This window comes from Misgurnus anguillicaudatus, chromosome 13, assembly GCF_027580225.2.
Source record: "Misgurnus anguillicaudatus chromosome 13, ASM2758022v2, whole genome shotgun sequence".
Lineage (NCBI taxonomy): Eukaryota > Metazoa > Chordata > Actinopteri > Cypriniformes > Cobitidae > Misgurnus > Misgurnus anguillicaudatus.
This window is the reverse complement of record NC_073349.2, coordinates 13,990,169-14,003,941: the sequence shown is the minus strand read 5'-3', so window position 1 is coordinate 14,003,941 and position 13,773 is coordinate 13,990,169. Positions and strand designations below refer to the sequence as shown.

Genomic DNA, 13,773 nt, shown 5'->3' with positions numbered 1-13,773 from the left:
ACTCTTAATGCGGCTGCTTTTTTCCAAAAGACCTTGCTGGTGGTGGTGCACTACACCCTAAAAACAAAAAGTCGTCCATCGTTCTTTTTAGGTACTTTTATAAACAAAATGAGAGATTTATGTCATTGCCGATAACGTGGTGCCAATGTTTCAACATTGTGTGTACTGTAATGTGTTAAGCCGAGCCGAGTATACAGTGACAACATTTTTGGCCGTACTATCCCTTTAAAGGAAGGGTCACATTACTCAGTCTCTCCTAAAGTAACACCCTTGTTTGTCACCGTTTCTCTGCAGATTGGCAATCGAACCAAGGTCACCGGGTGCTGCGAACACACCTGCTTCAAATTTAGAAAAGCAAACAGGCACGGCGGTGCGCCCCTTTTATAATGGTTTATCTTATCTCCCTTCTTCAATACGGTGTTTTATTCGCCCTCCAGTAAAAGCCAGAGGATCTGATAGCACCAGGTCCAAATTTCAGGGGCATTTTGGAGATTTATGGAGCAACCTTTACACGACTTCCCTGAAATGTACCCCACCCACTCCCCATAAAACAATCAGGAGGAGGTGTGAGGCCTCTCTCAAACGGTGCTTACACAAACACTCTTACACAGCCTTCACGTCGAGGGTCGAATTCTGAGAAACGCTGAGCCCGTTAAAATAGGTAATGGGACGTGCATTTCGTGCGCGGTGAAGAGCGCCACCTCATCAGCCCTGATTGCAGCCTACGGCACGCAAACAAACTCATTAGAAGTAAACCAACCTTAGAGCTTGATCAGATGTCGACGATGTGAGTGCGCAGAGATGGCAAACACGCTCCTGTTAACATGTGCAAAATCACAGCAGGCTATCTTTCATGCTAACAAAACATATTGTTACCTATTGATAATGTGCACAAACCTGTAAGTGTAATAATTAATACAACCCTTGTTATTTGAGGGTGGCGTTTAGGGATGGCAGTTAATAATTAAGCGACTTCTGGTTTTGACTCAGTGGAAACCGTCGTCTTATACAGCCAATGAAGCCTTCAGTAGAGCATCACAACACATACAGAATACACACTTGAAAATTGCTTCAGATTCATTCGTCACACTGGCAATAGAAGTTGCAATGCATTGTGGGTCTATATTATTCCACAGTACTGTATTTTGGATAATGTAGCAGATCCTGATGATCTATGCATACAGGATAGCATAAGAAATATGGCAATACACCATTTAGCAACATGAGGTGGAGACATGAACATTTCCACTCATACTCCAGACAGTGAATAAGCGGCATTTTAAGGACATTAACATTCCCTCTTTTCTACAGTATCTTCAGATGCATCTTTATCAGTTTCTGCCCCCACATGCAGTCATTATGAGAGCGCGGGCTGTCTGGTCATGTGCATAAATGAGGAGGGAGGAGAACAGTGGTCCGTACTGTGACTTCTCTCTCTTTTGTATGAATCATCTAAAGAGGCCTTCAGATTTTATCGTCCGGCTCCTTCCCGATTCCTCCCCTCCATTGCTATCTCGCTCCGGGTCCTCCAGATTAACTCAGCAAACATACTCATAATCAAATAGAACACACACTGGGAAATGTCATATGTTAATGGCCTTGCATTTTTAATAACATTTCCATTAAGTGATCACGTGATTATCGCCCTTGGTCTCTCTCCCGCACAAAGTCTTTATTGCCGGTAGGCTCATGGTGGGGGGACGCGGTTCAAACCTAAGAAATAGATGGAGACGGCTGGCGAATTCAGGTCTATGTAGTCATGGTACGTCTTAAGAGTGATGGGTTCAATGGAAATAGATGTACTCTTCAGTATGGGGTTGGGATATGTGTCTATAACTGCCTGGATAGATGGTTGAATCAAATAAGAATCGGCAACCTGCTGAAACCACAGAGAATGACCTGACTGCATTAATGAACCTCTGCTTCTTCTGTCTGTCATTCAAACACAACCGCATGAGGCCATCAGGTTAACACTGTTTCGGAGAGCATCAGGGGGTCACGACTGTGAATGCAACCACATGATGATGTTAAAGTAATACTCCACTTTTATTAAAAAAAAGATAATTTACTAACCCCCATGTCATCCAAGATGTTTATGTCTTTCTTTGTTCAGTCGAGAAAAATTAAGCTTTTTGAGGAAAACATAAAATTTTTCTCCATATAGTTGACTCCCAACCAAGACATAAGGGTCAATTTTTCTCAACAAAAATATGTACTATTAAACCACAACTTTTCGTCTTGCACTAGCCGTGTGATGCACCAATGTGACGTTACGTATTACGTAATCACGTCGAAAAGTCACGTATGCGAAACTACTCCGCCAGTGTTTACAAGTGTGAAGAAAGAGGACCGTTCCAACGTTGTTGTATGTGGAATGATCAGTGTTGGGCAAAGTTACTTTTAAAAGTAATGCATTACAATATTAAGTTACTCCCTAAGAAAGTAACTAATTCCGTTACTTAGTTACTTCTCATGGAAAGTAATGCTTACTTTACTTTTAAGTTACTTTTGCGTTACTTTTCTTACTTGACTGAGGCTTGATCTCTTTCGGGCTTTGGAGGTGTTTTTTATGACAGAGAAGTTCTGCATTTAGAAATGGCATGTTTTGCCTACGCAAAAATGTCAAGCTCTGGCTTGCCATCTCTGTTTCTGATTTAAACTGTTTTCACCCAGCCGCGATGCATAGAGTGCACTATTCTATGTTAATATGAAAGGAATAATTGACGACGGGCCTTTAAATTATATGTATAATGCACAACTAACACCATATGTTGACCACAAATATTCCTCTTATTCCACGGTTATCACAAACATCGCTCTGGTGACTATTTTTTTAAGACATTTTACAGGTTTGGTATGCGGTTTACAGAAAAATAATCAACACCTCAAATATTAATGTGTACATTTATAAAGTAATGCGTAATACTTTACTCGTTACCTCAGAAAAGTAATATTATTACGTAATTCAATTCAATTCAATTTTTATTTATATAGCGCTTTTCACAATTGTTAATTGTATTAAATCAGCTTTACATTAATAGATGTAGGAAAAGCATAGAAAAGCGAGTGTAGTAATAATGCAACGTATACAGTAAAGTATTAAGTTCAGCCAGTAGTGGCAGACTCTCCAGGGGATCAAGAACCCCTAGGAGAAAAACCCTCCTGGCTAGTCCAGGGGGAAAACTCCTAGGAGGAGAAAAACCCCTGAAAGAGATACATATATATTTATATATACTTGTAATGCATAACCCCCAACACTGGGAATGATACTAATTAATGTCGCTAGATAAGACACTTATGCCTTGGTTGGGATTGTTTAGAGCCATTTGAAGCTGCATTGAAACCGCAATCTTAAGCTGTATTGAAACAAAAAAAATTCCTACTATAAAAGTTCTGGAAAATTGGTTTCTTCAAATAAACTTATTCATTTAAGGGGAAAAGTGTGGAGAATATCAAAGCACAGTTATTAATTCAGAACAGATAACCATATGGAGATGTTTTTTACTTATGCCATTTTTAATGAGATGAGTAGTCTATGCTGTCATAAAGGGATGACTTTCACTTTACTGTCTGGAACCTTTGTGGAAACTTTTAAGTGATTCATCTCATTTAAGTTTAACTCTGAATTGAAGAATTTGAGATCCCTATAGATAAAATGAACCAGACAAATGCCCCCAGAACCAAGGCCACAGGAAAAGTTGGTGATCGCTGCTCTATAAAAGATAACAGAAAGGAATTCATCTGTAACGCTATTTAGTACACACAGACACGGACAAAAGAGAGAGACTCTGCATTCTGCGTCTTATCTCAAACAGCAAACACGGACAGCTTCCATGTCGTGTTTCAGTCCATCACTGACAGCTCTGACAGAGCGTCAGACTTCCCATTCGAGCATCTGTAATGTGTGTTTTTCTGTTGGAAAATATGAATCGGCAAACACATTTGATGACGCATGCCTGCTAGTGTGGATGTTTTCGGGCATCTCTGAGCTATCTGTCTTCAAACGCTGAGAGGCTAAAGGGCAGATCATAGATGCATGCTGTCTAAAGGACGAGAGAAACAGTGCAGAGAAAACAGGAGACATGAGGAGAGAATGGGAGGTGACAGGAGAGATGATGAAGGCCGGTTAGTATAGCAGAGGAGAGGTAAAGAATAAGGAGATGCAGCGTTTAAATCTGATAGATCTATTGCTGTGTATGTGTATTGTACTGTATAATAATACATCTTTTTTGAGTGTGCATCTAATGTTTTACTTCTTTTGTGGATACGCCCTGTAGTTCAATGAATGCATACACAGACACACACAAAAAAACAAGATCCTCTCTCATCATTATTAAGTGAAATATGGTTCACAGTGGCTATAACATGTCTCATACACTGTACTGCTTTTCAACAGATAAAACTTCAAACCCTAATTATTAAGATCATCAAATTAATTTAAATAACTTAAATAATAAACTGCAATATTAAAACCTATAATATATTGTTATATACTTTGCACTTTAACATCCATTCACCTACTAAATTGTGTCTTGTCCGGTCTGTCTTGCATCTTAAAGGAACACGCCCATATTCTGGGAGGCTTATTCAACGTATCCGCCAGAGCTAGACAAGTCCATACATAGCCCCTCCATCTCTGTGCGTGCTGCAACTCTGTCTGACGCAGCCCCCGCCAGCTTAACTTAGCACAAAGACTGGAAATGCATGGCTCCAGCTAGTATACTGCTCCCAATAAGTGACAAAATAACGCGATCATTTTCCTATTTATGTGTTGTGATTTGTATAGTCAAACCGTGTACAAATAACAAGGTGATATGAGACACAGCGATCTTTTAACAGTATACATACTGAGAACTATATTCTCTGAAGACGAAGCACTGCCGCATGGGCGGAGTGATCTGCTCGCAGCACACGAGAAGCCCCTGGTGAGGAGCAGAGAGTTCGGTTAGAGTTGTGCAAATCACTCCGCCCATGCGGCAGTGCTTCGCCTTCTGAGAATATAGTTCTCAGTATGTAGACTGTTAAAAGATCGCTGTGTCTCATATCACCTTGTTATTTGTACACGGTTTGACTATACAAATCACAACACATAAATAGGAAAATGATCGCGTTATTTTGTCACTTATTGGGAGCAGTATACTAGCTGGAGCCATGCATTTCCAGTCTTTGTGCTAAGCTAAGCTAGCGGGGGCTGCGTTAGACAGAGTTACAGCACGCACGGAGATGGGAGAGGTATGTGTGGACTTGTCTGGCTCTGGGGGATGCGGTGAATGAGCTTGATTCCCAAAATGTGGGCGTGTTCCTTTAACCATTTCTAATTGTGTCTGACATCTAAGTGCGATTTTTTTATTCGGCTCTTATGTTTATGTTCAGTAATTTCACTTTAAATGGCAATAAAAAGGTTATTAGTCAGTAATTGTAATGCCTTATTTTCACACTTTAGTCATTTGATTGGTAATTAACAAATTTGACTGTCTTTCGCTGCAAAACCCTCTAAGTGCATCCAAGCTTTGTTGTTTATTGTTTAAATAACTGATAATATTACTTTTAACGTACAGACATCTATTCAGCCTGCTGTTCTGTCTGTTATTGTTTAGCTGAATAACTTTTTCAGATTAAATGTCTGTTCTTCGGCTTGGATTTTGTGGAATAATTGTCTAAATAAACGCGACGTGTAGTCCACTGTGACTTATATATGTTATTTCGTCTTAATGACGCATTTTTAAACAATGCGGCTTATACTCCGGTGCGGCTTATAGTCCGGAAAGTACGGTACATGCCAAGAGCATTTGGTCAATTTTTGCATCTGAGCTTCTCAATTTTAATTAAATTCAATTTTATTTATATAGCGCTTTTCACAATAGTTAATTGTTTCAAAGCAGCGAACACTATTCTGTTTTGCAAGCTAAAACACTTGAAAATCTATTTAACAATTACATATTTATCTTCATTGTAGAAGATGTGATAGCAAGAATGTGCAGTTGTGTTCAAAATGTAGATCTTAAGGGGGTTGCACACAGGACACGCAGCTCAGCACCATTCTAAGTGTCTACGAATTGTATGACAAGAAGAGAAAGGACTATAAAGAAAGAAACAAGACCAGAGTGTTTATGGGAGACTATTTCACACGCTGGCCGCTGGCGTGAGCTAAAAGGACAGGTTGGGCTTCCCACGCGAAATTTCTACTGGAAAGGTACATTTTGTCATGCTATTTGGAGAAATCCATTTAAAATCACTGCTAGTAAAAGTTGATGTAAGCTATGATTAGCGATGCTAGCCTTGGCACGAGTCACGAACCGCACAGACACGGTAAACATGCCGACAGCAACTTGTAAACAGAGCGAAGAGAAGAACTAGGCTCCTGCATGCTCTCTCTCTGTCTTGTGCACGCGTTTAACAGGCGTTCCCTCTCGGGAGGAGGGAGAGTGTTGCGTGTGCATTTTTTAAAAAATATGGAGGGGCGGTTCTTTTAAATAATTCGGGAAAACTTCCGCTATACCTTTAAATAAGCTTGTGAAGTTGCTACTATAACCCAAGTATTTACTTTACACTTGACCTCCATCCCTGGCCTCCAGTGGGAACCCATCAAAGTCAAACTGTACTGTCATTTTCACATGGCCTAGTTTCCTTCTACTACTACAACACACACACACACTTGGCATGGGTTGCGTTTGTCCTTAAGGATACTTTGGCATTACACCGATAGTTTTTCTTCAACCCTATTGACAAAGGTCATTCAAATCCATCTCAGGCTCTAATAGCAGGTTTAACATACACATGTCCTGAACTTCAGCTGAGAAAAAATGGTGTATCAAAAGGTATGGGTGAACTACAATCTGATTATGCTGCTCTAAAATGTAGGCACTATTCTTTTCATTTTGGATTGTGACGTTAGTGTTTCATTTATGAAATACTGCTGCAGGGTTCGAATGCATTAGTACAGAGCTGATATAATGCAGTAGCTCAGGTTTATTATGCACCGCAGCAGGGATCTGATGAACCTCTTCAGGCCAATGACAGGGTGCAATAATGTACAGGGGTGAGTCAGTGATTCATTTTGACAGCAACTGTTGAGTTCCTGCGAGCTGGTTGAGCAATTAACAACTTTTAAAATGTAAAATTAAGTTTAGGATGCCTGACTGCATATACACTAAACAACCTATTAGCACAATCTTAAAATCACAACAATCACACCTACAGATAATGCCTATAATCTAAAGATTGAAGGACCAATCTTCAGAAATTTCCACTATGCATGCAAACTACTGAAGTCGCCTTTGAAGTGGATCATCATCTGGATGAAAAATGGAGCACTTCACCAACCCGCTACATTTGGTATCACTACAACACACCAGCGATGCTTTGAAAATGTGTGATACTCTGGACTGTTGTTACAATTATTGAGGCCCACAGCATACAGACTGAACAACACAATCTGTTTTCAGTTCACAGGTTAAGACATTCAAGCTGGGTTGAGATTAACAGCATGTGTAATTGGGCATTTAGACACTGATTAACTTTTACAAGGGGACAAAAAGTTAAAAGGAAAGTAAATAGATGATTAGACTGAATATGTGGACAGTCTGTGTGTTGTCTGCGTTGGCTGGCTGCACAGATGAATTATTTTCTAAATGATTTGTGTTATAAGGAAATATGTTGTTCTTGTTAGATCTCATTTTTCACTGGTAACTATTTGAAGCAATGCACTCTGGGATTGCCTTTTCTGTAAAAGATCAATGTAATTTATACAGGATTTATAAAGTGCACCAACAATGCCTTACGCGTGGCATGGATTGTTTAAACTTGGGTACGACAAGCATGTAGACTGTACGATGATGACATCGTACTTCGATGATGCGTCACACGTGTCACCAGTATGCGCTAGTGGTAAATAAATACCACTGTGCATTGATCATGCTGAATTTCTGACATTGTCAGAAAACTATCGTAGGCTATCTTTGGTCGCAAGACCGGGAAAACGGCCATCTTTGAACCTCTCTGACTGTACGACATAGGACCACCAATGAAGAGCCACGATCACAGAAATCGCGAGGATTCTTTCACAATGGCAATCTTTCATCTGGGACAGCCAAAAATTGTTCATAGTGTATCCTGGGCTTTAAAATAAGTTTTCGAACAGAGAATGTCTCGCCTTATGTTCAAGAAATCAGTACAGGTGCATTTGTAAAGTTGGAAATTTCAAGTGCAACTTCAATCAGATAAAGACATCAATCCTGATTACCCGATCTTCCTCTTTCTCTCTGACTCCATCTTGATCTATTTCTGCCTCTTTCATTCTTCATCATTGACTCTCTTCCTCTATCATCATCATCATTACTCTATATTCTTGTCACATTCCTGCTGATAGACGGGTCCTGGATCGTAGGCCTTGCTGATGGCCCTCTTCACCTGCTCCAGAGGGTGCTTTAAAAAACCCTGCCCACATCTGACCTCCACAAGAAAAGATTCAGAGGTCAGCAGCACAGCCCATGTTCCTGCTGTACCCTTAATATAATCACCTCAGTAGCATGCAGCGAGCCATGTCTTCCTCTTCTTCCAGCCAATGCAGAACTCACCATTCAACTAAGATTGTAGTAATTGGCATATAGTCTTTGCACCTTGCAGCGTATTCTGGCCAAGAACTGCCAACTCAAATATATAAACATGACCAACCACAATTAGGTTTATTCATCCATGCCATATAGGGACTGGTAAATATTAAATAATTGATATCACAATACCAAACAGTTTCAGACTATGCTGAGGATGTGACTTTTATAAATTATATATTCGTCATTCACAATGAACTGCTTTATGCTAACCAGCTAAAGCAAGTGGTTCACAGAATACAGTCAGAGTTCAGTTATACGGTATATAACTTATACACTGGCTAACTTTCATTTGTGAGCGCTTGCGTCTGTGTGGGTGTGCATGCTCGCCTCTGTATGTATACAATTATAAGAGGCAGCTGAAAAGAAATCTGTATGTTTATGAAAAACAGCTTTCTGTATCAAAGGTTTCAGACTGGCTTCAATGCAGAGAGACCACAGTTATACCTCCACCAGAGTGAAAGGAAGGGAGAGAGAGAGAGACTCTGCTTTTCCATCATTATCAAAGCACAAGTGCTTTCTGGTACCTAATGTCACTTCACAGACACAGGACCTCTAATGGAGAATGCAACAAGGAACCACTGACCTTTAAAGACCTGAGACGTCAATATACCCACAATGAGTGCGTTTACATACACAGAATAAGCGGATAACTATCAAAAATCTGCTTATTATAGAAACCTGTTTTTATGCGTTTACATGCAAATCAATAAACCGTCTATGCAGAAAACTGCATTTACATGTGATCTGGAGATCTGTCAGGTTTTTCACAAGCAGTCGACGAGAAATCTGTCTTAAGCTATATTGTTGTATCTCTTCTCATGTCTGCAAAACCTGTAAATGTAACATGAGATTTTATTTTCGTGGTCTTCTCAGCCAACTGCATGAGTCGAGTACAGACTTTTATGCGTTACTTTGCGCTAACTAGACATGCGCACATAAACAAAATGTGGAGAAAGGAAAACACCACTGTCTTTCACTATTTTACTATGTTCTTACCTCAACTTAGACGAATTAATACATACCTATCTTTTTTCAATGTGTGTACCTAATCTTTATACAGCACGTCATGAATGTGTTAGCATTTAGCCTAGCCCCATTCATTCCTTAGGATCCAAACAAGGATGACATTAGAAGCCACCAAACACTGCCATGTTTTTCCTATTTAAAGACTATTACATTAGTAGTTACACGAGTAAGTATGGTGGCACACAATAAAACGTGGCGATTTTTTAAGCTGATAAAAAATGAGAACTATATTGTATGGCGGAAGAGCACTTAGTTTGCAGCACTTCGACCTCGGCAAGCAGTAACATCATTACTCCTGACTACTCCCCCTTTCGCTTAAATTTAGTCAATATAGACGGTTTCAGCAGTAAGAACATAAACAAGCGGCTGTCGCGGTCCACACGTAACTTCTGGTAAACTCCGCTAAGAATAAATAACAACAAAGTTCTTTAAAAGTAGTTTATTTATATAACAAGCAAAAAAAAAACAATACATAGATTACCTAGGAAACCAAAACATTTGTTATTTTCGACGAGGCATTTGTTCAAGAGATCAGTTTAGCAACTAGTCAGACATTAAAAAAACGAAACCTGAAGTAAAGTTGGGATATAGACGTGTATCACGTGCGTCCGATGAATCCGTCTATACTGCGCTCGAGGTCGAAGTGCTGCAAACTAAGTGTTCTTCCGCCACACAATATAGTTCTCATTTTTTACCTGCTTAAAAAACCATACTTACATACTAGGTATGTATTCATCTGTCTAAGTTGATGTATAAACCTAGTAAAATATTGAAAAATTTTAGTGTTTTCCTTGTGCAGATCGGTTTTTTCTTATGCCGTTTATGTGCTTTCCCCGATAACAGAAAACCATTTCATGCATTTCATAACCACACCTGTTAGCAGTTTATTAAGCATAATCGCGTAAGACTGTGCATGTAAACGCACTCAATAACAGACCTATTACAGTTTTAAATATCGACTAACAAATCCACCCAATTGTTTATCCTAATCAGTCTCTTTTTACATCTCTCCTCTCCTCTACATTCACCTCTTTGTACAGATCTCTCTCCTTTTTTGAAAGCAGCAGGGAGGAGGATACTAGCTCATAATCGATTCCTACATCTCCTCTCGACTCATTTTCATCCACTTGTATGGCATAAGAGAATATGTTTCATCTGTGCACGTACTCCTAACAACAGTGCATTCTCCTAATCATTCACTTAAAGAGTAGGTAAAGGTTTGTCTTGTTTTAAGAAAAGATATATGACTATCTTTAATGTTAGATAAAACTATTTAAATATCAAAAAAGACAACTTGTTGTATAAGGCATTTACCTCACTAAATTGTATTCTGTATATCAAAGAGAAAATTCCTTCAAAGTTGGTGATAGTTCTCCCAAACATTTGCTAATGGTCCAAGAAACATCTAAAATATATTTTCTAAACCTCTAAAATACACATATTACTGAAATTGATTCAATTTTGCTTTTCAATTAAATTAATTTAAAGATTGTTTGAATATTTGCACTGAAGACAAGCACATGCATTCCAAGTGAAAGCAAATCATTTTTCTCTCCAATTGGAAGGGTACCCTTTCTCTATTAAGATGGTAGATGAGCAGGTCACCTACCGTCCTCGTCCTTATGTGCGTTTTGCGGGCTGTGCATCCTCTCTGCGCTGGACGGGTGGCTCAGGTCAGACAGTGCAGAGTGACGTTCAGCTGATATCCATGTGGGGTCACTCATATCAAACTCCTCGCTACTCACTGAACACTCATCCTGCAGAGAGAGAGAGAGAGAAGGAGTGAGAGAGTAAGATGCCAGTCTAACAGCTGAGCCAGGATTGCTCATATCAGTGCAGTGTCTGTCTGTGCAGAAATCTAGAATAGACATGCACGTCAGATTGGACCGTGATGTTGGCAGGCAAACGGGCCCATGAGGAGGTCTGTCAGGAAGAGCAGTCACCCCTGCTGAGTGACAGCATCACTCATACATACACATGTAAAATGGCCTACAAGATTATGACTGGGTCCCAAAGGACTGTATATGGGATATTTAACAGTAGATAACAGTATTTAAATGGTTCTTTTGGGATATCGCATAAAATTGTAGGATGGAAACACAAAGATTAAACTAAAATTTCAAAATGTGCATAAAGAAACTTGAGGTGGATACATTTTTATTTCTCAAATGTTGGCCTGGTATAAAGCTCCTAAATATTATTTGAACTTAAAGTATTCCTTGGAGCTCAATAGTAGATAATTGCATTAGAAGCACACGTTATAAAAAGTATACAATGAATGTACTGGAAGTCGCTTTGGACAACAGCATCTCTCAAATGTATAAATGAAAAGATGTAACCTTTAGTAAGAGAAATGTATTACTGTAAATATAATCACAGTAAAGTAATGACGGTTATTAAATCTAATTTGTCCCCGACTTTTTAAATTGCTCCAATTTAAGTCACCTGTTCAGTTTGATAGAATCACAGCACTTTCACCTCTCATGAACGGCCATCAATCTATTTAAATTACATACCAATCTATAGTCTAACCTTATATGAATGACCCTAAATAATCTCAAGAGCTCAGTAGTTACAGTACATCTGAAAAATGTGTTCATTATCTACACGCACATCTCTAACTTCACGGCTGACACTGGCAGTGTCCTGGGCTGTAAAGCAATGAAATACCTGAGCGTATTTAGTGGACGAATGAGGATGATTTATTAGACAGGCGAAAGTAAAAGGCGCCCGAGGGACAGTGGGTGAAGACCCATCTGCTCATGCCTGTTGTTGAAGGGGAATCCTATAGTACATCCCCGCTGCACCACAAGACCTCCGTTTAAACAGGCAGTTTTCCCCCCAGAGCTGCCAATCATCTGGTACCTCCCGACACCGCCCCAGCACCAGGTCTGATTGGTTAATCCGTTTCACATGCAAATTGGATGGTACATTATTGATGCAGCACTGAAAGGGAAACTCTCTCCTGAGAGAAAACACTCTCTCTCCTTTTATTGCTTATATCTGCTCTCTTAAAGGGATAGTTCGGCCCAAAATGAAAATTACTCCATGATTTACTCACCCTGAGTTACATATGTCCATCCTTTTTCATATGAACACATTTTCAGATATTTTTTAAAATGTCCTCTTCCAATCTTTATAATAAATTAATATGGGGTCCACTCCTTTAAGTCCAAAGAATGTGCATCCATCTGTCACAAAATGAATCCACACGGCTCCGGCCCGGGGGATAAATAAAGGCCTTTTAAGGGTAATCGATGCGATTTTGTAAGAGAAATATACATATTTCAAACTTTACAAACTAGAATACTTAGCTTCCAATAATGCCGCCATCTTATGTGGCATTCACATCAGATGCGGAAGAGGCGGCAAGCGCGAGTGATTTACATGTTAAGTCAATGCAAGATGCGAATAGGCATCCTATGGTGCAGTACGAACGAATGGCACGATTGAGCATCGCTGCGGGAAACGCGCAAGTTGAAAAATCCGAATTTTGTAGGATATTTGGGCCGCGTTGTCCAATCAGGACCTTGCTCTAGTAGTGACTTGATTAAAAATGGGGAGCGAGCGGAGTTGCAGAAGTCCCTCCCATGACGCGAATTTCCGCGTGAATATAGCGAGTAAACTCAAAACGTCAAAGCATCTAACTACGCACAAATAGCACGTTTTTTCCGCCTCTACCGTGGCTGGTGTGAACGCAGGGTTAGACTCCTCATCATTGTACACTACACTGATGCTCTCTTCTGAATGCGGAGGAGTCTAAAGCCAAAGGTATACTAGGGACGTCCGTGTATGCGCGCCGTCCGCATGACGTAATTTTCGTCATCAGGAGGGTCCGCGGCCATCCGAGCGCACCGTCCGCGTGCTGCCCAAAATTTGAGACCGTGCGAACAGTGCGCGGACCGTCAGCGTACAAGACACATGAGCGTGAAAATGTTGAGACAGGACACTACACTACAAACAATTACACAAAGGCAATAGACAGCATTGGCACACACACCATCGTCTTCATTTATTTTCACTTCTTCCAAGAACAGAAAGCTGTGGAGCATTTTTGTCACCATAATGTTTTATTTCTGTTCTTTGTTTTCTTGTTGTTTGTTCTAAATTTTATTTGCAGTGGTGGATCTGCTAC

The 13,773-nt window shown here is 39.9% G+C and overlaps 1 protein-coding gene across 2 annotated transcripts in view; it reads right to left on the bottom strand.

The window, feature by feature from the left end:
* Positions 1 to 13,773, bottom strand: part of nol4lb (nucleolar protein 4-like b) — a 108,296-nt gene that overhangs the window by 47,433 nt on the left and 47,090 nt on the right. For both annotated transcript variants that reach the window (XM_055187314.2, XM_055187315.2), the window contains exon 5: positions 11,248 to 11,395. In XM_055187314.2, coding sequence (XP_055043289.2) covers positions 11,248 to 11,395 — 148 coding nt within the window. The remainder of the gene's footprint in view (positions 1 to 11,247; positions 11,396 to 13,773) is intronic.